This window comes from Arvicola amphibius, chromosome 7 (assembly GCF_903992535.2).
Source record: "Arvicola amphibius chromosome 7, mArvAmp1.2, whole genome shotgun sequence".
NCBI lineage: Eukaryota > Metazoa > Chordata > Mammalia > Rodentia > Cricetidae > Arvicola > Arvicola amphibius.
The window spans coordinates 9,170,943-9,198,814 of record NC_052053.1 but is presented as its reverse complement, the minus strand read 5'-3'; the positions used below and the strand labels follow the sequence as shown (position 1 = coordinate 9,198,814).

General features: G+C 47.4%; 1 protein-coding gene across 1 annotated transcript; it reads right to left on the bottom strand.

Annotated features, from left to right (window-relative positions):
- Positions 1–187: 187 nt before the first annotated feature.
- Positions 188–25,484, bottom strand: Nfe2l2 (nuclear factor, erythroid 2 like 2). The gene is made up of 5 exons (XM_038336580.1): positions 25,288–25,484; positions 3,561–3,827; positions 2,856–2,945; positions 2,167–2,331; positions 188–1,847 (listed from the first exon to the last, which is right to left on the bottom strand). Exons 1-5 carry the CDS (start codon positions 25,330–25,332, stop codon positions 624–626), a joined length of 1,791 nt encoding a protein of 596 aa, XP_038192508.1. The 5' UTR covers positions 25,333–25,484; the 3' UTR covers positions 188–623.
- Between the last annotated feature and the right edge of the window lie 2,388 nt (positions 25,485–27,872).

Here is a 27,872-nt window from a genome sequence, read left to right as displayed (position 1 = left end):
TCCTCCTACCTCTACCTCCTGACTGCTGAGAATAAGAGACAAGTACTACCATGCTGGTTATAAAATGCTCCCGAATTTTCAAAACCATGTAAAATAACAAATGTAAAATAACCAAATGTGGCAAGTGGATGATTCTCCTATGGAAAATACTGTTGTGGATAAACTCAAGCAATCCAGAGTAATTTAAGTCATGATACTCCTTTATTAGTGCTAGCTCCTTTAATTTTTGTCAGAGCTTAATATAAAAATGTCATTCTTTTGTTCATACAGTATATAAAAAAGTATAGTGGTTTGTTAGTTTTTCAATAATTTGCTTTTAGCCAGATGTCATATAAATCTATGAATGTAACAAACAGGAACAGTATAAATAAGTTTTGTAGTATTTACACTTACACAGAAACTAGCCCAAATGAGCCCAAGAAATTAACTCCAGAGTTAAAATGAAACTGATTCAACATCGAGGCTTTAATGCGTCATAAAGTTTCCTATTATTTCTGCACTAGCCGTGGCTAGAATTCTGCATAGTTACTTATAAAGTGTTTCTACATTTCACATCACAGTAGGAAGTTCTAGCAGTACAAAACAAACACTAGCTCAGAACAAAAGGCTCCATCTTCCTGAACCTAGTTTTTCTTAGTATCTGGCTTCTTGCTTTTGGGAACCAGGAACACATTGCCGTCTCTGGTCTGCTGCAGGGAGTATTCACTAGGAGAGTAAGGGTTTCCAGCCTCATCACGTAACATGCTGAAGACTTCAAGATACAAGGTGCTGAGCTGCCTCTTCAGGAGATGGAGGTTTCTGTCGTTTTCTCCCTTTTCTCTGAGTAGCTTTTCTCGCTCATCTTTTAGGTGGCCTAGGTCTTGCTCCAGTTCTACTATGTTCTCCAGTTTCCTTTTTCTACAGTTCTGAGCGGCGACTTTATTCTTACCTCGCCTGCGTATATCTCGGATCAATGCAAGCTGAGCTTCATTGAATTGCTCCTTGGACATCATTTCATTGAAGTCGTCAACAGGGAGGTTAATGATTTTTTCAACAGGGAATGGGATATGGAGAGCTTTTGCCCTAAGCTCATCTCTCGTGAGATGAGCCTCCAAGCGGCTTGAATGTTTGTCTTTTGTGAACGGGACTTTTTGATGGCCAGGGCTCACAGGCCTCTCTTTTGCTGTTGTACTTCCACAATGTGGGTCATGCACAGGAACACTGCGCCCTTGAGCTGGCGACAGAGGCTGCACCGGATCCCCAGAAGAATGTGTTGGCTGTGCTTTGGGAGCATTCTGTTTGACACTTCCAGGGGCACTGTCTAGCTCTTCCATTTCAGAGTCACTGAGCCCAGGCGGTGGGTCTCCATAAATGGAAGACTCCACAGAGTGCTCTGGGGATGCTCGGCTGGGACTAGTGTTCAGGGAGATGCCAGAGTCCGAGTCGTTGAATTCGGCTGTACTCTCTGAATGCTTCGGGTTGAAAGCTTTACAGAGTGACAGATCACAGCCATCAATAGGCCCGCTCAGAAGTTCAGAGAGTGACTGACTGACGGCAGCAGAGGAAGGCATGCTGCTACCGCCACCGGGCTCTGCTACAAAAGCAGAATAAAACTCATCACCAAAATCTGTGTTTAATGTGGGGTTTGGATCTAAGGAGTTGAGCTGGCTGGCATCTTCTGTGGAGAGGATACTGCTGAAAGAATCTTCAAAACCGTGAAGGAAATGGGGACTGCAGCTGCCCACTTCTTTCTCCAGCGGGGAGATGGAGGGGTAGAAACGGTAATTGTTGTCAATTTCTGTCAGGTTAGCTTCTGGGCTGGGAACAGTGGAAGTCTCAACCAACAGCTTGTTTTCAGTATTAAGACACTAGAAAAGAAGTTCATACTGTATGACTAGAGGCTAGGTATTGTTTAGATCAGCTCTACCCCCATTCCCAAGGTGTTCTTTTCAATAATTCCAAGAGTTCTCATTTTCAACAGATAGGCAAGGTTGTCAAAGCTCTAAATTAGCTTTCAACTTGGAATCTATCCTGAAATATTCAGCCTGCTTAACTAAAAATTATATGGTTAAGCAAGCCCGGGAAGCTCTCATGAGTAATTTACACAAAGCCCCAATTTCTTCCTATAAGTAGGTGACATGTAAATAATAATAACCAGGATGACTAGGGGCCGCAGAACTCGCTTACCTGTAACTCGGGAATGGAAAGAAGCTCCTGCCAAACTTGCTCCATGTCCTGCTGCATGCTGTCTAGATTAATGGCTGTCTCCAGAGAGCTGCCGAGTGACTGAGCCGGATCCAGACTGCTGAAGACTGGGCTTTCCACGTGGCTGGGGATCTCTAGGGCGAGTGACTGAAACGTAGGTGAAGAAACCTCAGATTGACAAGGTGTTTACATGAACGAGAGCAAAGGCATGCAGAGCACATGGCAGCTCTCCGATTTCTGATCATTGTTTCTATCAAACAAAACATTTCTTCCTTCCCAAATGAATCAACATTTATGATTTACTCGGTTGTTACCCATGTATTTAAGTGTACACTTCAAAATGGACAAAAATAATCACTAGGACTTAATTTCTATCTACAATAGCTAGCAAAGTGAACTGAAGCCCTGGCTAATAGTTGTTCTTTAATCTATATCATTTCCTTTGGAAAATTATTCAGATGCATTTTTTCCCATAGCTATACAAGTAAAACTGACTTGGTTTAGTATTGTGTACAGGTCTTATTTTTAAATGTGGTATAGATACCTGTACGGTTTCCCTGACAAAGAAATTCTTCCTTCTAAAATTTTCTTCTATTCTCATAACTGGGGGACACATTAAAGGGTCTACTACCAGATAAGAGAGTTTTGCTGTTAAGTAAATATTTTTATACCTCATGGTCATCTACAAATGGGAATGTCTCTGCCAAAAGCTGCATGCAGTCTTCAAAGTACAGGGCATCTTGTTTGGGAATGTGGGCCACCTGGATAAAAAGGGAAAGATACAAAAGAACTTATTAAGAGTCCTACTGCTGAGCCTAAGAGTTGTGACCGGCATCGAATTGTTCATAAAATATTGATATTTATAAACTAATGACACTTCAGAAATCAGTTTGTTGCACAAGTTCAAACCTTAGTGCCCCTCCCCCACTAATCAACAGTGCTGGAGGACTGAACATAGGGCCTTGTGCTAGGCAATAACCTCCCCTAATTTCCTGAGTGATCTGGGTAAATGATTTAAGCCAATGGCTTTAGTTGTCTACTGGTATATAACATAGTAATTAACGCAGTAAGTTAAATCAGTTGCTCATACAACTAGGGCCATGCCTGCCCTAACACTGTGAGCCACGTCTACCAACACTACTGCTGCTGCTGCTGCTCCCAGCAGGGTTCTCTGGAATTCACAACTGTGCTCCCTGGGATCTGTCTTCATCACAGGGATCCCCTAAGAGTGCAAGGACTGAACTCATCCGGAAGCTAAGCTTGGGAGCCTGACCTGTCACAGAACACATGGTAGACAGCAGGCAACTCAAATGCAGGTGATCCACTCTGCGCTCTCCTTAGATCCTGCCACACCTTTCCCTCAGAATGAAGCGTACCTGGGAACAGCTGGCGGGTCCACTGCTGGCTGTTGGGATGTGTTGGGCTGGCTGAATTGGAAGGAATTCTCCTGTCTCTTCATCCAGCTGTAGCTGAGCAAAAAAGGCCTTTTCCTGTTCCTTCTGGAGTTGCTCCTGTCTCTCCTTTTCGAGTTTTTTCTGTTTTTCCAGCTCATAGTCCTTCTGTCGCTGACTGAAGTCAAACACTTCTCGGCTTACCCCGAGATCTATGTCTTGCTTCCAAAGGATGTCAATCAAATCCATGTCCTGTGTTTAAGAAAGAAAAGGAAGGAGAAACCATGGTCAAAATGGTTCACAAAGTGGGAGAAGACAAACTCGCTCTGAATGAGAGGGCAGACCTAGCGGTCTAGAAGAGCACTATTAATTCCATTCACTAAAAAGTAACAGGATCTATCTACAGCCAGCCATTCTAATCACAATTTGAATCATTGATGACTAAGTAACAATAAAGACAGACAAGTTATGCATATTTCACATTAGTGTGTTTTTTAAAATCTCATATCGATTTAGAATTGGAATTACAGCAAATAGCCTGAGTCACTCATGTTTGAGACAGGGTTTGGCTTTAACTCATTCAGCAAATACCCAGTTTACAGAGAAACAGATTTGCTATTGAGCTTTAGTCTCTAAGTCATGAACAAATTAGTAAAGCGAACCGGCTACTACCTACAAAAGTACCAAGGTAGTATATGCTAAGTATACCACACCACTGACCCAGGCCCTCACACCTAAAACACTCTTCAAAACAAGCACTGCTCTAGAGAGACTGAAGACATCACATTTAAGAGATGGGGAAATCTTACAGAGAGGCCAAGTTTTCATTTTAATTAGCATTATTATTCTGAGATCATGTGTAACCCAGGCAGTCCTCCACCCACAAAGTGCTAGGATTAAGGTATGGGTCACTATGCTTGACACTGGAGCCATCTCTCCAACTCCAAAACAGTTTTTCTCATCTATAACTATAGTTTCTGAAAAAGTCTAGAAAGGGTTTTAGAAAGCTGAAGCCAGTTTCCATACCACCTATACTGAGAACAATCCAACGGGGCTGGAGAGATGGCTCATCAGTTAAAAGAGTCCCAGCTGCTCTTCCAGAAGACCCACGTTCAACTCCCAGCGTCTACATGTGGCTCACAACTGACCATAACTCCAGTCAAAGAGTCTTGGAGCCTCTGTGGTCACCTGGATGCATGTGGTGTATGTGAGTGCAAGCCAGGGCTGATCCTGCTTAGCGGAAACAGAGGCCGCGGTCAGAGACCTGAACGCAGACATTCTGATCAGAACGCAGCGACAGAGAGCAAGGCTCTGCTTGGGCCTGTGTTTTGCTGTTTTAGATTTCCACACAAGTTTAAGGGAAAATGTCTGAAATCTGACTTTTTTTCCCCTCTTAAGACAGTGTTTCATAATGAGCCCAAGATGGTCTGGGGCAATCTTCCTGCCCCAGCTTCCCAAAGTGTGTGCCATGATGACCCGGCTTCAGATACTGGCTTCTGTATGAAGCATTCAAAGTAGAACTGGAAGAAAGCGTTATGCAGAAGCTTGTTAACCCACAGCCCGAGTGCTGCTTTCTCTAATGACCAAATAAGCACCGAGCATTTCCTGTAAGGAGCCCTGTGACTGGCGCATGACTTCCACCACAAAGACCCATCCCTGACCTACTGTTCTGCGGAGCTTGAACATCATCTAAGAGGAAATGCGAGGGTGGCGCCCATAACAAGCAAGAACATAACAGCAGACAGCAGGGAAGGGAAGTGCCCAAGGAGAACAAAAACTGCCCAAAGCCAGGGCTTTGAGGAGCAGCTGGGGCCTGACCCCCACCTTGTCGGGGCCCCCAGGAGGGAAGGCCACAGTCTGGGGAGGAAATCAAAAGCAGGGAAGAGTTGCAAGGCATCCCAACAGGTATTTCCTTACACTGCCCACGGGTAAAGCAAGTCCAGGGGCGAGCCTTGTGGTGACAGGGGCAAACGCTGCCTGCCACTTATTGTTTCGAGTTTTTGTTTGTTCTCATAGATTCCTGAGTGTGTTCCAAATTCTGCTACAGACTTGGCTGATACAAAAGACAGTAAGAAACAAAATGTTGGACAATTCCTGTTGAATCGCCATCTGTTCCAACAGAAAGTTATATTCAAATGTGTGCTAATCATTTGCCATCTGGGTAATCCATCACAGGTTCATGGAATTCTTCAGTTGGACAACAAATTCATGCCATTTTGAAATAAACATCTCTGTACATGAATAGAGATTTTGAACACTGGAGCCATACTGTGTTTTGAGCCAATTTCAGTTCTTTGAACAAACATCTATCATGTTTAGACGATTTTAAAAGAGAAAAAAAAATTAAGCAAAGATGATATTCTCATTCTAAATTAAAGTTATTCACTAAACTGTAGGGGCTGGAGAGATGGTTCAGTGGTTAAGAGCACTGGCTCCTCTTCTAGAGGTCCTGAGTTCAATTCCCAGCCACCACATGGTGGCTCACAACCACCTGTAGTGAGATCTGGCACCCTCATCTGGTGTGAAGGTGACCATGCAGGCAAAACACTATATATAACAAATCTTTAAAAAAGTTCAAATTAACCCATTTCACTAAATTGTGACTTGGTATATTATTGAGAAATTTTAAATCGTATCTTAGAATAAAGTTTGTGTTGTTTTATGAGAGGCACATGTGCCTCAGAGAATGAACAGAAGTCAGAGGACAGCTTAGGAAAGGCTTCTCTCTGTCATGTGGGTCCCCAGGATTGAACTAAGGTCGTCAGCCGTACGGGCAGGTGTCTTTAGCCACTATGCCACGTCCCCAGCCCTACAAGAACAGTATCTTAATAAACTGCTAAAAATAATAAGTTATCCCTATCATTTAGCCCAGAATGAAAACTGATCTTTGCTTCCAACTTTCAAGTACAAGTTGCTATTCTTTCCTTGTTCCTGGGAGACAGGATCTCACTATGAAGGCCCAGCTGACCTGACCATCCTCTTGACTCAACCTCCCAAATGCCGGGGTACAGGTGTATACACACCCTGAAATACAAACATTCCCAGAGAGAACAACCGTGGCTTGACTTGTGCTTCTCTGCACCCTCTCCTCCACCCATTAGCTACTACAGAGGTCCCGGAGGGAGGACCCGGCTGTGCTGTCCTCTCACACACTGCACTGCTGTCCAGGTAATACGCTATTCACCTAGATGCTAAATCTGGTTCAGCTTTTTCCCTCCCAGAGACAATGCCCAAATGCTCTGGAATAAAATCAGACAGAAAACATGACTCATGCTCTACAGTCTGAAAGGCAACCAGATGAGAGTTATCAGAGACGATATAAATATTTACCCATTTTCTTCTCTAAGGCTCCTCCTGCCCCACATGGCATCGCATGGTAGACAAAACAATGCCAATTGTTTTCCAACACAACTCCCAGCGGTGGCAGAAGAGACCAAGCGTTCACAGCAGGAGGCCCCGTACCCGAGCATATTTGGTTCTAGTGGATTAATTTTCTAACTCTTAATTGTGTTTCTACCGTGAAATAGATAATTAAAATATACAGAATAGTTAACAGTACAGAACAGTATGGGGTCAAAGAGGGCTTTACTGCTATCTAAATCAAGCATAGATATATATCGCTAAGTTTAGACGGTAACCACGACAACATTAGAAAGAACTTGGTGAAGCCCCTCGTATGTACCTGGCAGACTCTCAACACTCAGCACTGCCCAAGTTTCCCTTCTGTAGAAACCTTCTTCCCTCAATACTCCAGATTCTAGCCACATAAAAACTCCCCAAGTCCCACCAAGAACGAATGACTCCACAAGGTTACACAAGGCCTAGCTCACGGATGTGCCCTTCCCTAGGCTGTCTAGGCTAGGAAGTGGTCTGCTTCCTCAGGCTGGCAGGTCACCGTGTGCAGACACTTTCTCGGGCCACTTCCTGTTCTCAAACAAGCTTCTTAGCGATGACTCACTCGGTCTAAGAAATACGATCAGGTCAGCTTACTGGATCTCTCGCCCATTACGCTGTCCACCGCCTGCAGCGCATGATGCAAGACAAGGCAAAACTGGAAAGTGAAGGCAGCCAGCACACGGGCTTTCTTCAGAGGCCCGTTTGTAACGTGGTCAAAAAGAAACCACAGGGGACATTTAGTTCGTTTCCAAACACTGGGTAACCCCACTTGCTGTGGGACCCACACAGCTCTGTCATACTGGGCTCTCATACAGTCGGGTTGTTCTGGAGCAGAGCAGGGTGTGGCAGGTAGTCTTCAGGGTGAGGGAGAGCACTCTATGAAGACTCCGCAGTTACTGTTAGAATGGCATGCACAGCTCACGGTGGAAAGAACCTTCAGGAGCGCCGGTTCCGTCTTCCTGGCTACTTCACCTCGCCGAGTGGAGGGCTCAGTAGTCTAGGCAGGCAGCCTGGGGGGCCTGCTGTCTCCACCCCTGACCTCTCCGACCCTCAGCTCAAGGAACGAGGCTTCACAAAAACTTCTGGTGCTTCGGGTTTTCCTTTATCTTCTTTTTGGGTCCCTAAATTGTTTAGTCTAACTTTCAAGGTCACTTTCAGATCTAGCCACTTAACAAATAGCTAAAAATAGCAACAATCAAGACAGCCCCCTCCCCAGGCTTGAGGGGCGGGTAAGAATAAATGTACAGTCAGAGACCCTGGAATCTTGAGATCTGGCTGTGGAGATGGCAGTGGTGCTGAGGGATTTCAGATATTAATATAGTATACTGAATTGTATTTAGACTACAGCACTCAGAAAGCTTTTCATAGCGACCTGCAGGCACCTTTAGGGTAGTTTCCAAAAGCTCTGCTAACTTTTTTTTTTTAATTATGAACTGTTTTGAGTATGATTTGTTTTGTTTTTTGAGAAAGGGGTTTTCTCTGTGTAGTTCTGACTGTCCTGGAACTCACTCTGTAGACAGGCTGGCCTCAAACTCAGAGATCCTCCTGCCTCTCTGCCTCCTGGTGCTGGGATTAAGGGTCTGTGCCACCACCACCCAGCAAGTATGAACTGTTTTTTGACTCTGTAAGGAACACCTCACCAATTTGCATACCGTCTCTCTCCCAGGGCATGCGACCTATGTGTCAGTCCAATTTTCCTTCACGTGCTATGAAGACAGCAAGAGCAAGAAGTATTTCTTGAAATAATAGGCGCTAGTGGCTAGGATTCTTGTCAAAACGTGGTCGTGTTCATAAATGTGGTGGTAAAGACCAGCAAGCTTAGTGTCCAGTCTAAGTGTAGTATTCGTCTGTGTATCCGTCAGACACACACACAGGCCACAGCCGAGGGGCCGGGGACACAGAGATAAAGAAGCAGTCTCTGACGAGTTCTGAGACACGGCGAGCAGCCTGACGGAACCTCAGGCAGCACAGAAGTGTCACTAAAGTCACAGAGACACAGCAGAGCAGGCACAACCAGGAACACCAGGAACATAGACGTGGGGTAAGTCTGGGTTCCCAAGGCCCAGCTCAAGGGAGTCTCTGAAAGCAACAGGTGTCAGGCAGGGTCGAGCATACCTGCAACCACAGTACTCAGGAGGCTGGAGCAAGGTCATGAGTTCAAGGTTAGCCTAAGACAGTAAGAGAAAATAAGAAAGCTATCCAAGGCAGTAAGAACATACAAAAGTCATCACAGCTCCAACCTCGTGTTCTGGGCTTGACAGTGCTGATGTTTTCTTTCGTTCTCAACTGTGCGCATCCCCAAACCCCCAAAAGAGGCTCCAGTTCTCTAGCCCAGGGAAAATTCTCATCCCAAGACTTCCTCCTTTCCTGTGGACTTTTCGGTACGTGTGACTCAGATCACATGGGAACAACTGTTTATGCCACACGGTCACAGAATGCTACCACGGAAAGGGCTGCCAGAATCACCCAGATAGTTCCTCTCATTTGCAAAGTGGGTGAGATAACTTGCTTAGGGGCAGAGGGCAAAACATTTAAAACTGCCTCATCTACGTCTCTAATTTTATTATCCCTTCCAAGCTGGCAGAGAAGAGATAGACCTCTAGTTCACCATCTCTTCTCAATGAGCTTCAGTTTGGGGCTTTTTTTGTTGTTTTCAAGAGAGGGTTGGTTTCTTTAGCTGTCCTGGAACTCACTCAGTAGCCCAGGCTGGCCTGGAACTCAGGGACCCACCTTTCTCTTTCTCTGGAGTGCTGGGATGAAAGGTGTGAGCCACCATAACCGGTACAGGTACAGTTTCGTGCTTTAAGAAAAACCTTTTTATGCGTTTCTGTGTGTGGATGCATGTGCTAAGTATGTGAGCTGAGGCCAGAGGAGGGCGTCCTCCCTGTTCACTCAGTCTTACTATTCATAGGCAGGTCCCTCCCTGAATCTGGAGCTCATATTTTCTGGCCAGGCTAACAGCCAGCGAGCTCTGGTAATCTTCCCACAACACAGAGGTTACAGGAACGCCCAAGACCGTGCCCGTTTGTTATGTGAGTGCCGGACTCGACTCGGGTCCTTGCAGCCGCTGTACACCGATCACTCATAACCGCCGAGCTGTGTCTCCAGCCCCTGGGCTCACTGTTTGCAGGGGTGTCTCCCCTATGAGGGAGGAGCCCGGACACTGTCATCTCCATTTCTTAATGAGCACACTGAAGCTTTGGGGGCAGAGCTATCTCTCTCAAACCACATTTCCAGCAACCAACAGAACTAGGACTCCAACCATGAACACTGATTCCAAGGATGAAGGGAGGGGACAGTGTATTCTCCACAGGCTCCGGCACCTTGGTAACTCAATAGTCACACCAAAGCAAGCAAAAAATGTAGGAGGGGCTGGAGAGGTGGCTCAGCAGTTAGGTTAAGAGCACTGTCTGCTCTTCCAGAGAACCTGGGTTCAATTCCCAGCACTCACATGACAGCTCACAACTGTCTCTTAATTCCTGGGGATCTGACACCTTCACACCAATGCACACAAAATAAATTAAGAAAATGAAAGCAAACTCAACTGTTGTGCATGTCTCTGGAAGCAGACACTGCTAACACTGTTGCCAGGTGAACTAGCACACACCTGGCCATCCTGTAGTCAAGGATGCAGAGGCGGAAAGAAGTATTGCTGTAAACCAGAGGCCACCAGGCAACACAGCAAAAACCAGCCCAGACTAACCAGGGCAACATCAAAGCCAAAACATTAAAAAAAAAAAAAAAAAGGTAAAAGCCTGCTGTGTGGGACTGACGTGTGAAATCTTGTTATCAGAAAGCCAGGGGGCATCTGACCAGGTAGGGTCTCCATGGGGGCCTGCCTTCCCCACCAGTGTTCTGAACAGCAAGTGGTTCTCCCAAGGCTGCACCATTGCTTAACCCAGCAGGAGCCTTGCAGCCCTCAGTCCCAGCCACTGCTGTCAACCACTAGAGCAACCTGACCTTGAACAGACTGCCTGAAACTAGTGTGGACCCAAAAAGGCCCAAATCAGGCAGTGCAGACCAAGTACTCAGATACAAAGTTGATTGCTAGGGCCACAGCTTCCCAGGACTGGGGAGCAGGCAGCAGCCCTTGCCCTCCTTGAGGAAGACAGCTCTTGGGCGCTGCGTTGGCCTGCCATTCTGCGCTTGAAGGCCACAGCCCCATCTGCATCTTATGTAATTCCTGTGCCTTCTCTGTGTGAGGAGGAAAACACAGGGAAGAGGAAGCATTCAAGACAGCGCCCACACAGGCTGTGCCTGCAGCTCCAGCCGCCCTTCTCCACACCGCGCTGTCTCCACCTGAGGGCTTGGGTCAGCAACAGCAAGGCAGGCCTGGGCAATCAGAACAAAGTCCTTCCTCTTCCCCACCTCCTCAAAAAGCAAGTCAAACTTGCAGATGGCTCTTCAAGCTGGCTTTGCAAACAATGTCAGAAACCAGGCCTATCCAAGCATACAAAGTCAAACTCTTTTGTCTTTTCCCTTAAAGACTAAAGCTGGTTAAAAATCACGACTTTGAGTCAGACATGGTGGTGTCCCTGGCTTGAAGCCATTAATCCCAGCTCTCAGAAGGCAGAGGCAGGTAGATTTCTGAGTTCAGGGCCAGCCTGGTCTGCAAAGCAAGTTCCAGAGTAACCAGGGCTACTCAGAGAAACCATGTCTCAAAAAACAAACAACAACAACAACAAAAAACCACACCCCAAAACCAAAAAACATCTCTGGCTGGCTTTGTGACTTAAGTTAGAATAGGAAAACCAGGATGGAATTTTCCAAAGTGGATGAGCAAAGTTTATTGTCACCCTCATGCAAGTGTTACCTATTGTCACCTACACTGCCCAGGAATGACAACACCATCCTTTCACTGGACGGTGACAGTGGGGGGTGGGGAGCTGGGGATGGCCGCATTCTTCACCACCTGCAATGCTGTGCTAGGGAACCATTTTCAGTTTGTAACAGGAGGACAGGAACCTCTCTGGTCGGCTGTGTTGCCAAGTCACGGTGAAGATGAACAGGTGGGTTCCAGGCCCTACCTGGTACTGGGCATCGCTGATTTATAGAACCCTTCAGCCTTGGCTTCTGCACCTATCTAAGAGTGGGGTTGGGTGGGAAGATTCCTAAACACATTGCTCTAAGTGTTTCTGATTTTGTGATGTCCAAAATATAACTAATTTTTTGAAAATTAATTTTTAATGTGAAATATACATTAATTTTAAGTACCTACAGTACACACTAAAGCAACTCTAAAGGAAATACAATGTAGTATGTCATGGTATTGTGTGCAGCTTAGACACAATAACAAAACCAACACAGTAAATTCAATTTGAACGATGTATTTAATCCAATTTGTTAAAATATTATTTAACATGTAACAAAAATTACTGTTGTATTAGAAGTGACAAATACACTCAAGCACATGACAATAAATCTTACCCAGAAGATAGCATGAAAAGTAGTCTTATCGAAACACCAAAGGCATGCCTACAAGCCCCAAGCCCCACTCCTGAGCTACAGAGCACCGCATAAGCACTAAGGCAATCTACAGAAAAGCAGTTTCTGCTCTTTATAGATTATGCTGGCCTGGCACCTGGAAGGATGCACTCAGGCAGTACCCTGGCCAGCCCAGGGTCCAATGGCTGCTACATCCCTAGTGGTCTGTAAGCAGGTGCAAAAGGTCACTTTAAGAGACGCTCTGCCCATTCCCGCTCCAGTCCCACTGTTCTTCGGAAGAGGCAAGCATGTCTCTTCCCTCCCCTTCCCCCATTTCTCAATGAACTCTACTGAAGCTCTGTATTTGGCTCTCACCGCCGTCAAGGTCTCTCTCGAGCAGAATCATAGCAGTAAATGTCAAGTTCATTAAAATGAAAACTCCAGCTTCTCAGCTTCACTCAGCATGCCTCAAGCGTGCAAAGCGGCTAGGGACTGCCAATGGGCAGCGCTGCGCAGCTCTGCAGCGGCCTCCACTAGGGCCTTGCATTCCTTAGGAGTGCTCTAAGCAGATCCTTCTGGTGGCTAATGACTTCCTGAGGCTACAAGTGTGGACGGCAGCCCTTCTAAACACTCTAGGTATCTGTTAGCAATTATCTCAAAGAGTCAGTGTGAATCGGAATCACAAAGAGGGGCTCTCAATGACTAACCTGATGGAATCCTACTCTCTGTTCCAAATAAACACATAAATTATATTTCAACAGCTTTCAGATGTGTACGTTTGAAAACGCATTATGGTACTCACCACTGTTGCTGATTGCTACGAAGCAATTTGGGTCTCTTAAAAAGGATTATTAGGGGATGGAGAGACGGTTAATCTAATGGTTAAGAGCACTTGCTGCTCTTCCAGATAAGCCAGGTTCTGTTCCAGAACCCACAGGCGGCTCACAAGCAGCTGTAACTCCATTCTCAGGGATCTGATGCTCTTTTTTTCTTGACTCCGAAGGAATCAGGCATGCATGTGGGGCACACACACACACACAGGTAAAACACTCATATGCAGAAAAATAAATGCAAAAAGAGTTTTTTTTTTTTTTTTTTTTTTCGAGACAGGGTTTCTCTGCAGCTTTAGAGCCTGTCCTGGAGCTAGCTCTGGAACTCACAGAGATCTGCCTGCCTCTGCCTCCCGAGTGCTGGGATTAAAGGCGTGCGCCGCCACCACCCGGCAAAAAGGAGTTTTAAAGTATCTTAGTTTCACTTTCTTAAAACGAATGTAGACATCCTTCCCTTAATGTCAATCTTTAATTAAACCCACTATACATATAGCTGTGTGAGACACCAGCCACACTGAGAGTGGAAGGTTACAACTGTGGACGGTCTAAGTCCGGATAAAGCAGGCATCACATCGCAACAATAACAGCCACCACTGGTCACATACTTTCTACGTGCTCAAAAAACTTGTTCCAAAACTTGTACCGCCTCGTCGGGATGCACAGCAATCCGCCAAGCAGGCAGTATGTCATCGTCATTCTGGAGTGAGGAAATGGAAGCACAAAGAGCTTTAGTACTTTTGCCAGCAGACATGGAACACAGCGACAGTGAGCTCCAGAGCAGGCAGGGGATCTTGCGGAGAGCTTTCACCCGCTCTAGCACACAGGCTTCAATTCCCCAGTGCCCCTCCCTGGAGAGGCTGCTTGGACAAAGGACAGCACACTATAGCTTGGAAGAACTGAGCAGCTTTGCCATATTAGTTGACAGCGCCCACCCACCTACCCCCACAGAGGGCTCGAACACAGCAGAAAGCCAAGATAATGCTAGTCCTCACAGAATGATCCTTTATATGAAAAAGTATGCAAATGCATCTTTAACATGTAAAGGAGAAGGCCAGGGTGTGGCAGCAACCCTATTAATAAATCTACCCCCAGTAGCAAACGTCAGCGACCGTGAAAGCGGCTTCTTTTCAGGCTTCTGGGTCTCGCCACTGGGCAAAAAATAGAAGGTGAGGCCATAACTTGTTGATGGAAACAGAGTAGCGATGTAAACGCCTCGCAGTCGGCCACCTCTCTCTCAGATCCCAGGAGATCTTCTTTTTCTCCACTGCTCTGCCGACTTTAAAGGCCAAAGTTATTTTGGAAGAGATATTACAAAACAATACTTTAAGCCTTTGGGTGGGGGTGAGGGGAGGACAAGAAGGTGGGTCGTCTCCATTTGCATTGGGATTCAGCCTTCCTCCAAAGGCGCGGGTGCTCTCCAGACTTCTCTATCCAGCTACAGACAGGACAGACAGGAGACTAGGTTCCTAGGCCAGAACCCCTGAGTAAGAAACTGCGCAAGTGAAGAGACAGGCCTGGAAGGCATCCTAGGTGACGGCTTATTAACCCATTTAATGAGAAGGGATCCAGCAACAGGTTGGAGGGTCCCCAGGGAGCCTGGGCAGTACGTGGCCTTTGCTGGGCTCAAAAGGCCTCTTCAGGGGTTGGCTTTCATTCCCAGGAGACTGGTTTCCAACCAGGTTCCATATAAAAAGGTTGAAGGAGGCAGGAAAAGAGGACATTTATGGCCAAGAATACAACAGAGCCAGGAAGCCTGAGCTCTGCTGCAGCTGCTGATGGAGGAGGGACTTGTTTTCCAAGGGGCCAATGGAACCCTCACACGGCTACACATCCCAAAGCTCCCGAGACACATGACAAGGGCGACAACAGCAGCTACCACCTGTTGATCATCTGTGTGCCAGCGCCTACACTGAGTTATTTTACTGATACAACGTCACAGACACGATCCACAGTGAAGCCCACCATGAGTCAGTCTCGCCTTTAATCTCAGCACTAAGGAGGCAGAGGCAGGTAGATCTGAGTTTGAGGCCAGCCTGGTCTACAGAGAGAGTTCCGGAACAGCCAGGGTTACACAGAAAAACCCTGTCTTGGGAAAGAAAAAAAATTATCTTTTCTGGGGAGGAGCAAGGGTAGGAGTTGAGACAGGGTCTCATGTAGCTGAGCCTGGATTCAAGCCTACTGTGTAGCTCAACCTAGCCCTGAATTCTTGGTCTTCCACATGCTGGATATGCAGGCATGTGCCACCATCTCTGGTTTTAAATGTTTTCAAACTGAAAAAGTGCAAAGTAGCTACAATTACAGATCCTTAGCACACGGCTGTCAAACGGACCAAGCCATTAGAAGGACATTTATACCCACAGGCCTCTCACCATCTCCCATCTCCAGCCTGCCCACAAAAGCTTCCTGGACCACAGCCAACCCAGGCTCTCTGTCCTTTCTAAAACCTCCCAAGGCTGCCAGGGCTCTGTGACTCAGGTGCAGTACAGCTGCTCAGGAGACCTGGAGCCCCCCTCACCCCATATTAACCTTCTCAGCAGGGCACAAGAGCCACTGGAGTCCAGCTCGTGCTGGCTGTCACCAGCTTTACTAAACCGAAAGCATGAAGTCTACAGGCTAGAAAATCCAAACACCCGAGGAAATGCTACCACCTTCTAGATACCCTAAGCACCCCAGGCAGAACTGACATTTTCTTCTGCGGTGGTGGCATGGCCTCGTCATTGGTACTGAGCACCAAGCTCCTAGGCGACACTTCTTCCTTGTGTTACTGAGCAACTACTGCCAAGCACAAGATTGTAGACCCCAGCAGAACAGACACCACTAATGAAATCACACTAATCACCATATAAAACACACCCTGTAATTCAGCAGTACAAGAGCCAAAGGTCAGAGGAACTAGAAAGAGCAATTTCAGAAACTCTCATCCCTGAAGGGCAATTGCTGCACTATCTTGAGAGATTAAAGCAAACCTTCATTCTGTGCAAGTTTGGATGCAGACCTTAACATTTTCATTGTAAACCATGAGGTCTAAGTTCACAGTTCAAATGACCAAACGCATTTTTCATATCATTTGTGACCAAATACCAGTTATAGAAAATTAACTCCATTCCTACAGCAATACTTGAACATTTTCAGTACAAGAAGTATTGTATCTGAAGAGTATTGCCATACACCCTTTCAAGCACACACCTTTCAAGGTAAAACAGTTATCTTTGGGAGGAGCAGGGTATGCTTTTAGAGATAGAGCCTCAGGCCTTGTGCATGCTAGGCCTGTACTCTGCTATTCCCAGACTAGATTTCCTGCCTTAATACAAGTTTCTAAAGGAGGGCAAATGTGGCAGTGTCCTGAAATGTCCACTAAAAGAATTCCGTGATCTGGAAGCTGGGTGCCAGCTGCAGCCTTGCAATCTCGGCGTTCAGGAGGTAGAGACTCAATGACGTGAGCTTAAGACCATCCTGGACTAGAAGCATTCAAACCTAACTCTGCCACCACGAGTCTGTCCAAAAATCCAAAGCCAGACATTTGCAATCCGGGAAGCAGAGAAAATAATTAACTGACTAGGTGTGTTTTCTTCAAGGACACTAGCTCTTTCCCTCGAGAGGGTCAGAAAGGGTGCGTGTGCGCCCACAGACCACTAAGCTAGTCTCCTGGCATCACTAGGAATGTGGTGTCGCCATTAACGTGGCACGGCAGCCTATCCAGCCATTCACAGCTTCCCCGCTCTCTCCTCAGGACTCAGACTTCTTCAGGTGAGATGAGCATGAGGGGAAATAAAGCGGCATGGTCTCCACCTCTTTCTCCTCACACACTCAACAAGAACCGCGTTAACTCATCTTTTAGGACCAACCGCCTCCTTGCAGATACAGACCCCCGTGTCAATGGTCCAATAAGCACTGCCCCGATGGGAAAGGATCTGGGCCAGGCACTCTTCTTAAATCAGGAAAATGTGCCTGGTCCCTGCAGCCATCTTCAGTCTCTCTCCCCTTTGCCTCCATTCCTCTCTGAGGAGGTGATGGGTTTCCCTACAAACAAGACAGCATGTGTCCACCAACATGGAGTCTAAGAACAGGAGGCAGAGGATGGGGCCTTCTGGTAGCTGCTGTACCGTGGGTCTGTTCTCCATGAGAAGCTGGGCACAGGAGCACACTGCCCCACTGGCAGAACTCTCTGGCATTCTGTAAAGAGACCTTCGTTCTCTGGAGGTAACAAGAGAAAACACTTTCACCTCTAGAGACGGAAAGAAGGAAGGAGTGAAGCAGTAAACGTCTGGGAGCCAGAAGGCAGGGATTGGGGACACGCAGATTCCCTGTTCTGCCACATGCACGCAGTGTGATCCTGGGAAGTAGCTTAACCACTCCGAATAGCTTCTGTCAACTATAACGGATATCTACGTAGACTTATTAATACTGCCATATGACATGTGTCTGCGGACATGTGCGTGTGTGCATGGTGCGTGTACAGGTCAAGTACAGCTTTGGGAAGGTTCTCCTCCACCTTTACACGGGTTCTGGTGACTGAACTTATGACGTCAGGCTCACACAGCAAGCCCATACTTTCTCACTGAGCCATCTCGCCAGCTTCTATGTAGACTTTTGTTAAGAGCAAGGACCAGAACTAGGATCTGGCAGTAGCAGGATTTCAACAAATACGAGTTTGCTCTCCCCAACCCGGGAAGCTGCAGTGCGCAGTGCAGCTGGTCCTCGGACTGCAGAGTCAAGCAACCCTCAACTGAAAGAAGGTTCACCTGCCTGCATGCGTGCTCTACTGCCGCCTAATAATTTAACTTTACAAGGAGGATCTGAGCATCTGAGGGGTTCAGTGCCCACAGGTTCTGGAAGTACACGCGCTGAGACACTGAGGGGAGCCAGCGATGGGCTATCTTCACAGGGAGAGGCTGAGCGTCTCCTCTCTCCACTATCGTCTTTCACATACAGCCACAGCCGACAATCATGTGAACTTTGACCAACCGAAGCACAGAAGAGATGGACTGAACTTGAGCTCGGGACTTCCGGCTGACTACCTGGAGGAGCCATTTTGACCCACATCTCTGGAGACAGAGGACTGTACTTGTCAAGGTTAATGAGGAGAGTGTTGAGGTGCTCAGTCCCCTCCCCCCACATTCCAGGAGTGGCCCATGGATTAGTCAGAACCAATTGCTTCAAGCCAGGTAGAGATTTTCTAGTGACACATGAGACAGTCCACAGAGACCTACTCTCAGCCTGGGAACCACTAGGAACATGGGAGTGGTGGCAGGTCCCTCCCCGCCACTTCCCATTCCCACCCCCAGCAGCACAAAGTAAAGCAGACCTTTAAGGGTATCTATCTCACTGTTTCATTGAGAATTGCCAGCAGCAAAACCAGAAACTTTAAAACTTGGCAGTTTTTCCTATTGCAGATAAAAAATGGTGCGTTTATTTTGGGTGCTTTTCATTACCAAGACTTTATTGGTTTAACAACAAAATCTCATGATTCTTCAACATTCTCTACTCACAGAAACAAGATTCCCTGGCTTGTCAGGCCAGGTGAGCTCACACCAGTGAAGCTTAAGTAGGAGAACCACAGGGAGCTGAAGGTGGGCTACAGTATGAGATCCTGTCTCAAGAAAATCAACCAATTCGGGGCTCCTGTATGGCAGAACGAACCAACAGAGTCCCAGTTCCTGGTTACCCATAAGAACCACAGCCACAGAGCAATCCCATGGGGCGGACACAACTCTGCAAGGCTCTGCCGCAGCAGGCACCAACCACAACCACTTCCCCTCCAATCTAATGCCCTGGGCTGGGCAGAGGTGAGGTTCTGCATCCATGTGCACACTCCAGATTCCCAAAACACATCAGAAAGAGCATTAGATCTGACAAAGGAAATTCCAACTCGCCTTTCCAACGGGCCAGTCGTTTAGACATACAATCAATACAGCCCCAACATTCATGTCCTGCCTCTCATCAAATATGGGAGGTACTAACCCACCCCAAGGAGAGTTTTCAAGTCTTTTAGAGACAAATATAAAAATAAGATACCATTTTTCAAAACCTTAAAGCAATCGGGGTCGAATTTTTACCAGCTTCCTAACAGGTGACTAAATATACCCCAGCAAGCAGCTGTGGGAATGGCTGGGGTGGAGCCCAACCAGCTCTACCTGGCAGCACTGAGCAGAAGCATCGAGGGCAGAGGTGTGCACAGAGTGTACAGGCCAGCTGCAAGGTGCTCACCCAATAGTCCCCCACCCCACCCCTCATGCACCCACAAGCAAAGGCGGCCTCTAGTTCCAAATGTGCAAATCAGGAACTGGCTCAGCAATATAAGTACTGATCACTGTGGTCAGGATTATACAGTTGCTTAACAGTCAGGCACAGTCGAAAAACGAGAGCTGTTAAAAGTTGGCCTGGGGATTCCAGAGTTTTCTCTGAAGAAAGAAAACAAAGGCCAGGAAAACAAAGGTGCAGGAATCCAGTCAACACCCACCCCAGCGTGACATTCCATTCTCCTCCTGTGTTTGGAGACAGGGTTCTCTGCTGGCCAAGCCGGCCCCAATGCCAGCAACCCTCCCTAGGAGGCTGGAATTGCAGGAATGACCACCACGCTCCTGGCTCTCACTGCCTTTTAAAAATTATGTGCCTTTCGGTGTGTGTGCGCGCACGTGTGTGAGTGTGTGTGTGTGTGTGTGATATGCTAATATATGCAGGTGCTGGGGGAGGTCAGAGCCTTAAGTCCTCAGCTGGAGATGGAGTTATAGGCAGTTGTAAGCCACCTGACATGGGTGCTGGAAACTGAATTTGGATCCTCTTCGAGAGCAGCAAGTACTCTTAATTCCTGAGCCATCTCTCTAGCCCCCTCATAGCCATTTAAATATGCCATTCCTCAACAATCTTACTTCAGGTTCTCCACACTCCTAAAAACCTCATGGAAAAGTCCTAGTGGTTCTTTTGGGAAAGCCTGTCAATAACAAGGGCATCATGCAAATTTCCACGGGGTATTAAAGAACTCAAGCCATATTTATTGCACTTCAAACCTTCTCCAGGTAACTTGAAACATGGGCTGTGGTCAAACACAAGAACTTTTCACAACAAAGGCAGCGCTCTAACCAGCTCTTCTAAATCACTGCACACAAGGTATGTTCAATGCGCACCAGGCACTGAGCTAGGTCCCTAAGGTACTAGCTCTCAATCTTCGCTGCAACTGGAACCCAGTGGGATGCCTTTACAGGTAGCACGGATGCCTGAAGCCATCCCTAGAGACTTTGACTGAGTAAAGAAAACATCACGACTTGAAACACTGGAGGTGAGTCTAACAAACAACAAAGTTTGGAAGTACACAAAGTAGAAATAACTCAAATGTTTCACAATTGGAAATGTGCTATGCCCACACAATGGAATAGTATTCGGCAATGAAAAGGGATGGAGACACAGAATACATGGTCTAACAAGGCTAAGCTTCAAAACATGTCAAGCTAGTCATAGAATGTTTCATTTCTTTGAAATGTCTAGCATGGACAAATCTAGAAGGAAAAAACAAATAACTGAGTGGTTATCAGGGGTTTGGGGAACTGGAGGAAAATAAATAGGAAGTGCTACTCGTGGGCCTGGGATCCTTCTAGGAGTGATAAAATTAACTACAGGTGATTACATAACTGTAAACGCCTGGACTGCTGAATGGGCTTTGAGTGCGTAAGCTGTGTGGTGGGCGGATTCTAGTTCACTTGAACTGCTCCTGCAGAAGACAGCTGTTCTGGAGTGTGACATGTGAGCACCAGCAGGTCATCAAGAGGCCTGGGGAGGAAGGGCAGGTGCTCAGACCTGCACAGGCCCTGGCTCTGTCTCCACACTACAGCGCTCTGGGTAAAAAAACGCTTACTCTCTAGCACAGAAGGACTTTCACGGCTGGGGAGGTGAGCTCAGGGGTGGAGTTTGTGCCTAGCATGTGCAAGGACCTGGAACTGATCCCCAACACCCCAACCACCCACCCTCGGGACAGAGAATTCTGACGCAAGGTTTTGTGACGTCACTGTTTACATGTTAGAAAAATGACAGATTAGCATTGTACTGCTTCCCGCCCACGCATTCATCAAAATTAATTTTTACATATAACTTATTTGACTTTATGTGTATTGGTGTGAAGGCAGTTCCCCTGGAACTGAAGTAGCACAGTGAGCTGCCACGAGAGTGCCGGAAGAGCAGCCAAACCGCTGAGCCACCTCTCCAGCCCCTCAAAATTCCCAATATTACTATAGCAAGGCTATACAGAGAAGCCCAACTTAGGATTTTGTTTTTGTTTTTCTGAGGGACAAACTCTCAAAGAATGCAATTGTATTTTCCACAAACTTAAAAACACACTTTGCTTTCGTGTCTATAACATATACTATTGCCAACTGTCCAAGTCTTGCCTTGGAACCTTAAAGCCCTTTCTGTTAAATGGTGTTGGCACTTGCAGCAATGAAATTTCAGTACCTTCCGGAGATCACATTGTCAAAATAGAAACTCTTTGGCACGACACAGTAAGATGGTCCCTTCTACACTCAAGGATGGAGTGAAGCAGGGTAACCACTAACTACCTCCAGAAGCCACCCCCACCCCAGGGTTCAGCACAAGTGGGTGACCCAGGAGTTCAAGTATCTAGACTCACATACACAAAATTCAGGTAAATCACAAAACCCTGAAGGTCCTGAAGTATATTCAATACAAACAAATCAGACAATAACTCCTAACAGGATTTAACAATAAAGGCAAGGAAATAAAGCAGCTAACCTCCAAATGTACTAGTTTCAAAGCTATGGGTACACCAGACAGACTTGAGTTCTTAGTGCCAAGTTGCCAAGACAGGGGATTCGTGTTCAGTTTGACCTAACAGGTTTCTGCTGTTTTCAATCCCAAATCCCAATCCCAAATCCAGTTTCCATCAAGCTAGTTTAACCCTGTTGGTCACAATGTACAACACATCCTACGCAGTAAATATAACTTTGGCCACCACCCCAAAATAAACACAGGAGAACCTATCAAAAACAAGGCAGAGGCAAAGATACAGGCAGCTAAAAGATTTAATTAAGAAAAAGGCAAAATAACCATTGGAAATGGGAAGCAGACTTTCAGACACTGCTTTAAAAATGATAATTACAGAAAAAAGTATCCTGCCTCTCCAAATGAAAGCTGCCCATTGCCTGCTTCCATGCCTCCCTGGGCAGGACCACAGGCACCATTGCCGGTTTCCTCACTTGCTGTCATCACAAGGATGCCCTCCCTCTCACACGGTGGTTATTAGCCTCCTTGGTAAGAGGGGAAGGTGCAGACATTAGCCTTTATCATCCCAGCCTCTCCTTCCTGGGTTTTTGTTGTTGTTGTTTTGTTTTGAAATCTACCCACTTAAAAGAGAAGCTTTGTGGCCCTGCTTCAAGTTTCATTTGGTCCAGTTTGGAAATGGAAATTCAGAGACCTAGGTAGGAGTCAGGCTAAGTTTGGATTGTATCTTCACCACGGAACAGTTGGAGGAGGCGTCCTGGCCGCTCTGTGTGCCTCTCCTAACCCGAAAACTAAAGATAAAAAGTGTGCCCCGTGGGGTTACTGAGAAATTAGACATCCAAGAATTCCCATACTTCTTGGCCTGCAAAGGAGTGTCCACTCACCTACTATCTAGCATCTAAGTTCCAAATTCTCCCTACATCCTCAAGCTAACCCTAGTTCAAGGAAAAATTAAGAAGGATGGATTTGTAAAAACCTCCTTTTAGATACGCTCAATCACAAAGAAGGAAATATCCAGACATAAGTACAACCACTCAAGCACTTTCTCCTGCAGCTTTGCTGAGCATTAACGAATCCTAAATAAAACAAATATTAGGAAAAAGCAGATATCTAGCTTTCAACTCCCCCGGTAACTCTAAAAACGAGGGCTGTTCCCTTAGGATTGTTTTTAAGGACCCAAGTTAATACAAATGGGATTTCAAAATGGCCCTAGTTACCTTTACAGCAGAGAGACTGATGTAGTCTTGCGTTTATCAACCTACATTCAGCTTCTGTAGCGTCTCAGAGATGTTCCACGTATCTAAAAAGTCAAGTTGGTCTTGCTTAACGTTTACTCTGGGGCACAGGCCTGTCCACTTTCTCTTTCTGTTCGACTTTTAAAATTAATCTCATCTGTCTTATTCAATATCGACTTCATCTCTGGTCTTCAAAAGTATTTTATTTTTCCCAGACACCATTGGAAGAGTAATGGATGGTTTTCCCCAGAGATGAATAATCATTGAGCACAGTTAAAAACCATATCCTCTATGACTACAACCACCTGCTCAGATTTGCAAGGCAACTCAAATCCCTCTGGACTACCAATGATTTTAAGATAAATTATAATTCTTAGTTCTTTTTTCAAAGTCTTCAAATATTTAAATCGAGGTCTGGAAATAACAAGAAAGGTTATTGTTGGCAAATGAAGACTCACAAGGAAGAGAAAGGGCTGTGTCTGCCATGAAAGGTGATGCTACACGCCACACAGAAAAGAAAACTTTAAAATCGAAGATGGTTTGCGCCGTGAATCCTGTAGCCAGACAAGCATTCCTTCTGATTACTAATGAAGAACAGAAGATCAGAAAGTACAGTTTACTCGTTCATCCTAATGAAAACCAGGCAAGAACCCCACTCATTTCTGGAGGAAAGGGAGAGTGTAGAATTGAAACACTGTCAGTAACCAAACGCTTACACGAGGGCCTTCAGGGTCAGCCTAAGATTTTACATTTAAGCTAACTTACTGTTTGCCAAGTTACACATTCCCTTCAGCCAAATGTTTTCTTTTTCTAAAAATCCAATTACAACACAATTTTTGGCAACGTAAGCTTTTATTTCTTTAAAAGTGCCTGAAGTATGACCAGAAACTGGTTTTCACTTACATAACAATCTTCAAAACTTATCAACAATGTGTTATGAAACGCAAGCGTCCCATCCTCTCTGTCTTCATAAAAGTACGCAACATGCTAAGAAGTTAAGATGGCAAAAATCTCAAAACAGCAAGGGAAAACATACTAAGGCACAAGAGAAGGGTAATAGCTAAAAGCAAAACTTCGTCAACAGTATAAAAAGCAACAAATTCTAACCTACAACTCTTCCCCTTGACGGCAAGGAACAGTATATCCTGCCTTACACATTTTGGGATTGCAATTCTGTAAGCTCTATCCAAAGACAAAGCCGCCCAGGGGAAAATAACAATTGCGCAACTGATCAACAGCTCCAACTTGTCCCTTGGCCCCAGAGCGGCGAGGTTTGCACGCTATAAAGCAGGAAAGGGCCAATCGAGGGCCTCTATGACTGCCAACCGGCCGTTGTCACCCACCCGGAGGCCACCGCCACGCATGCACGCAGCGTGGGGCCCCGCGAGTCACAGCGCACAGAACAGGCAGCCCCCGTGCGGCCGACTCGGGTCCTCTGAGCCCGCCCAGGTCCTCACGTCCTCGCCTGACGTAAGGCCAACCCCGGATTCCCGGGTCGAGGAAAGCGCGCGGAGCCCAGCCCGCCGGCCGCCCGTCGGGGCGCCTGAGCACGAGGGCCACCCGGTGACTTTCTCTCTTCCGCCCCCCGAAGGACAGGCCTATTCTAGATCAAGCCGGGCTGGCGAGATCCTACAGACGACCAGCTCTCGGGCCGAGAGAGCCACAGACGGCAAAGTGGGCTAGGCCACCGCGCTGGAGTTCGCGGACAGGGCCGGGCTCCGGGGCGGTCGCCGAGGAGACCTCAGCTCCCCCGAGCGCGGCCCCGTGACTAGGCACATTTTTACCGGCACCGACTCTGGGAAACCACGCAGGCCCGGAAAGGGCCGGGCGGCGCCGGCTAAGACAGCCAGGGTCCACCCCCTCCCGCCGCCTCTGAGCATCCAACCCAGCGAGGTGGTTGTCGTCCCCGGCCCCACGGAGCCCTTGGGGACCTCAGGCTCGGTCCCTACTCTTGTTGCTGTCCCAACATCCTCCGTTGCCTTCCCGGCCCGGCCGTCGCAGTCCGGGTTCAGACTGTCCCTCCCTCCGGAGGATTCCCTCCCCTCGAGCTCCTGCCCGCTCCCTAGGCACAGCCGAGAGGCCCGAGGGCCGGAGCAGCACCTGCTGGGACTGTAGTCCTGGCGGCGGCAACTCCAAATCCATCATGCTGAGAGCGGACGCTGCACTGGGGATCCCCGACGGCGAAGTTACGCTGGCTACCGAGGTGCGGCGGCGGCGGCAACTCGACAGAGTTACCGGGATCCAGCAGACAGCAGGCTCACTAGAGTGTCCGGCCAGTCTCGGTCCGCTCCGCCCCCCGCCCCCTTGGGGCGGAACAAGGACCTGGGGAAGGGACAAGCGCTTAAGGGCGAGTGAGGGCTCGGGTAAGAGGCAAGGGTTAGAGGCGGGACAAGGGCATGGGGGGGGGGGAGAGCCTGGGGGCGGGGCAAGGGCCTGGGGCGGGACAAGGGCCCGGGGGTGGGGCAAGAGCCTGGGGGCGGGACAAGAGCCTGAAGTCTCGCAAGCGGCCCGAGCAAGGGCAGGGGCCCAGGGGCGGGGCAAGGGCCCGGGGGCGGGGTAAGAGGGGTCCAGGCAAGGACCCGGGGGCGGGACAAAGGGAAGGGGACAAGGAGGGGGCCGGAGGGAGGAGCAAGAGCCTGGGGGCGGAATAATGACCCTCTGGGCTTCCGGCCAGAGCTCTTGCGTTCCCCTCGGCCTCCGCTGATGACCCTACTCTAGCGGTCCGGGCGTGGCCGAGTCTGGAGGGCTGAGGTTCCACGGGGGCGGAGTGCGGGCGAGAGGCCCACGGCTGCCCGGGTCCTCCCTAGGACAGCTCTCCCTCTCTAGAGATTAGCAGCTGTTTGCTGAAGGTCGCTCGGGCTCTGGCGCTTTGAAGCAGTTTAAACAGTTGGAGCAAACACACCGGGAGCCTCGGCCCGGGCGCTGCTATCGGAGCTGCACCTCCCTGATTCGGATCCGCAGAACCTTGCCCGCTTTATCTTGCCCCACCGGCTGACTGTGGCGCCAGCTCGGGGGTGGGGGCTCTGGGCTGGGATCGGGACTGTGCAGGCAGCCAACTGCTCTCTGGCCCCTGTTCCCGTTCATGCTTGTGCCGGACAGCTCTGCTCTGGGGAGATGTGTCCACACTGCAAACTCGTGCTCACTTAACGCCCTCTACTTCTCCCACGTGCCTTGGGCTAGCGGCCAGGACTGAGTGTGCGGGTCACCCACCCAGAACAGACAAAGCAGGCACACAAGTAGCATCCTTCACCGATGTTGGATCACCCTTCCTTTCCGTGTACTTAGGATACAGCTCCCCCTCTTTCTTTACTATTTTATTTTGGAATTTTGCGATAGGGTCTCATGAAGCCCGGGTGGCTTTGAGCTCCTTATCCTCCTGCCTCCACCTCCCAAGGGCTGGTATTATAGCAGTGGTTCTCAACCTTCTTAATACTGTGAACATTTAACATAGTTCCTCTTGTTGTAATATCCCCAACCATAAAATTATTTTTGTTGTTACTTTATAATTGTAATTTTGCTGTTATGAATCATAATGTAAATATTTTATATGTAGGATATCTGAAATGTAACCCCTGTGAAAGTTGGTCGACCCCCAAAGGGATCGCGACCCATGAGTTGAAAACACTCCATTATAGGCTATGCTACTAGGCTCTGTTGGTGGTGATGGTGATTGGTTTGACAACGTCCATTTCCTAACATACTTCCCTGGCCCCTGAAAAAAATTAAATCTATAAGACAGTTTGTAAAGACCTAGGGGGAAAAAAGAGAGAGAAATGAAGGGATGTTCACTGATGTATTAATAGTTGAAATCCCACGGAGTGTTTTTATCTTTCTCTTTGTTCTTTAAAAGTCTGTTTGAAATCCATAATGAATATCTTCTTTCAAAATGTAACTTAAAAACCATTACCCATCTGGCAGTGGTGATGTAGGCCTTAAATTTCAGCATTCGGGAGGCAGAGCAGGAGGATCTCTGTAAATTCAGGACCAGCCTAGCCTGGTCTCAGACTGAGTTCCAGGACAGCTAGCGCTACACAAAGAAACTCTGTCTCAAAAAACCAAAAGTAAATAAATAAAAACTATTACCTAGTTATGGGTCTGGGGCCCTTCAGAGATTCACCAGTCTGAATAATAGATATTAACAAGAGACTTTTATTCCGATATTGGCGCTGGTCTACATACCTACACCTGGGACTGGGGAATTTCCAAATGCAAAGCCCAGCCTCCTAGTCAGGGCTTTATACAGGCAAAGGATACAAAATTACAATTTGTTCTCTGCAAATAGAAGGTCCTATGTGCAAAAAAAGCTTTTTTTACAGAAGCAGAAGTAGAAGCAAAAAATTTAACACTTATCAGCCTTTTCATTTCCCAATCTAATGTCTTTTTTTGTTTTTTGTTTTGTTTTGTTTTGTTTTTCGAGACAGGGTTTCCCTGTAGTTTCTAGAGCCTGTCCTGGAACTAGCTCTTGTAGACCAGGCTGGCCTCGAACTCAGAGATCCGCCTGCCTCTGCCTCCCAAGTGCTGGGATTAAAGGCGTGCGCCACCACCGCCCAGCGTCTGTTTTTTTTTAAATGTTGTTTTATAGTTCTCTTAAGCACAGAGATTTTAAGCTTTTAATCATTAAATTAGCAATCAACATGTCAGTCATCCCCCACCCCCTTGAGTTATTCCCTGAGCCAAATCTTTGA

Coding starts and splice junctions, on each gene's coding strand:
- Nfe2l2 (XM_038336580.1), bottom strand. CDS start 25,332: ATGATGGATTTGGAGTTGCCGCCGCCAGGACTACAGTCCCAGCAG. Junction 2,946..3,560: donor GACCCGCCAGCTGTTCCCAG/GTACGCTTCATT, acceptor CTTTTTATCCAG/GTGGCCCACATTCCCAAACA. Junction 1,848..2,166: donor TTTCCATTCCCGAGTTACAG/GTAAGCGAGTTC, acceptor CTTCTTTTCTAG/TGTCTTAATACTGAAAACAA.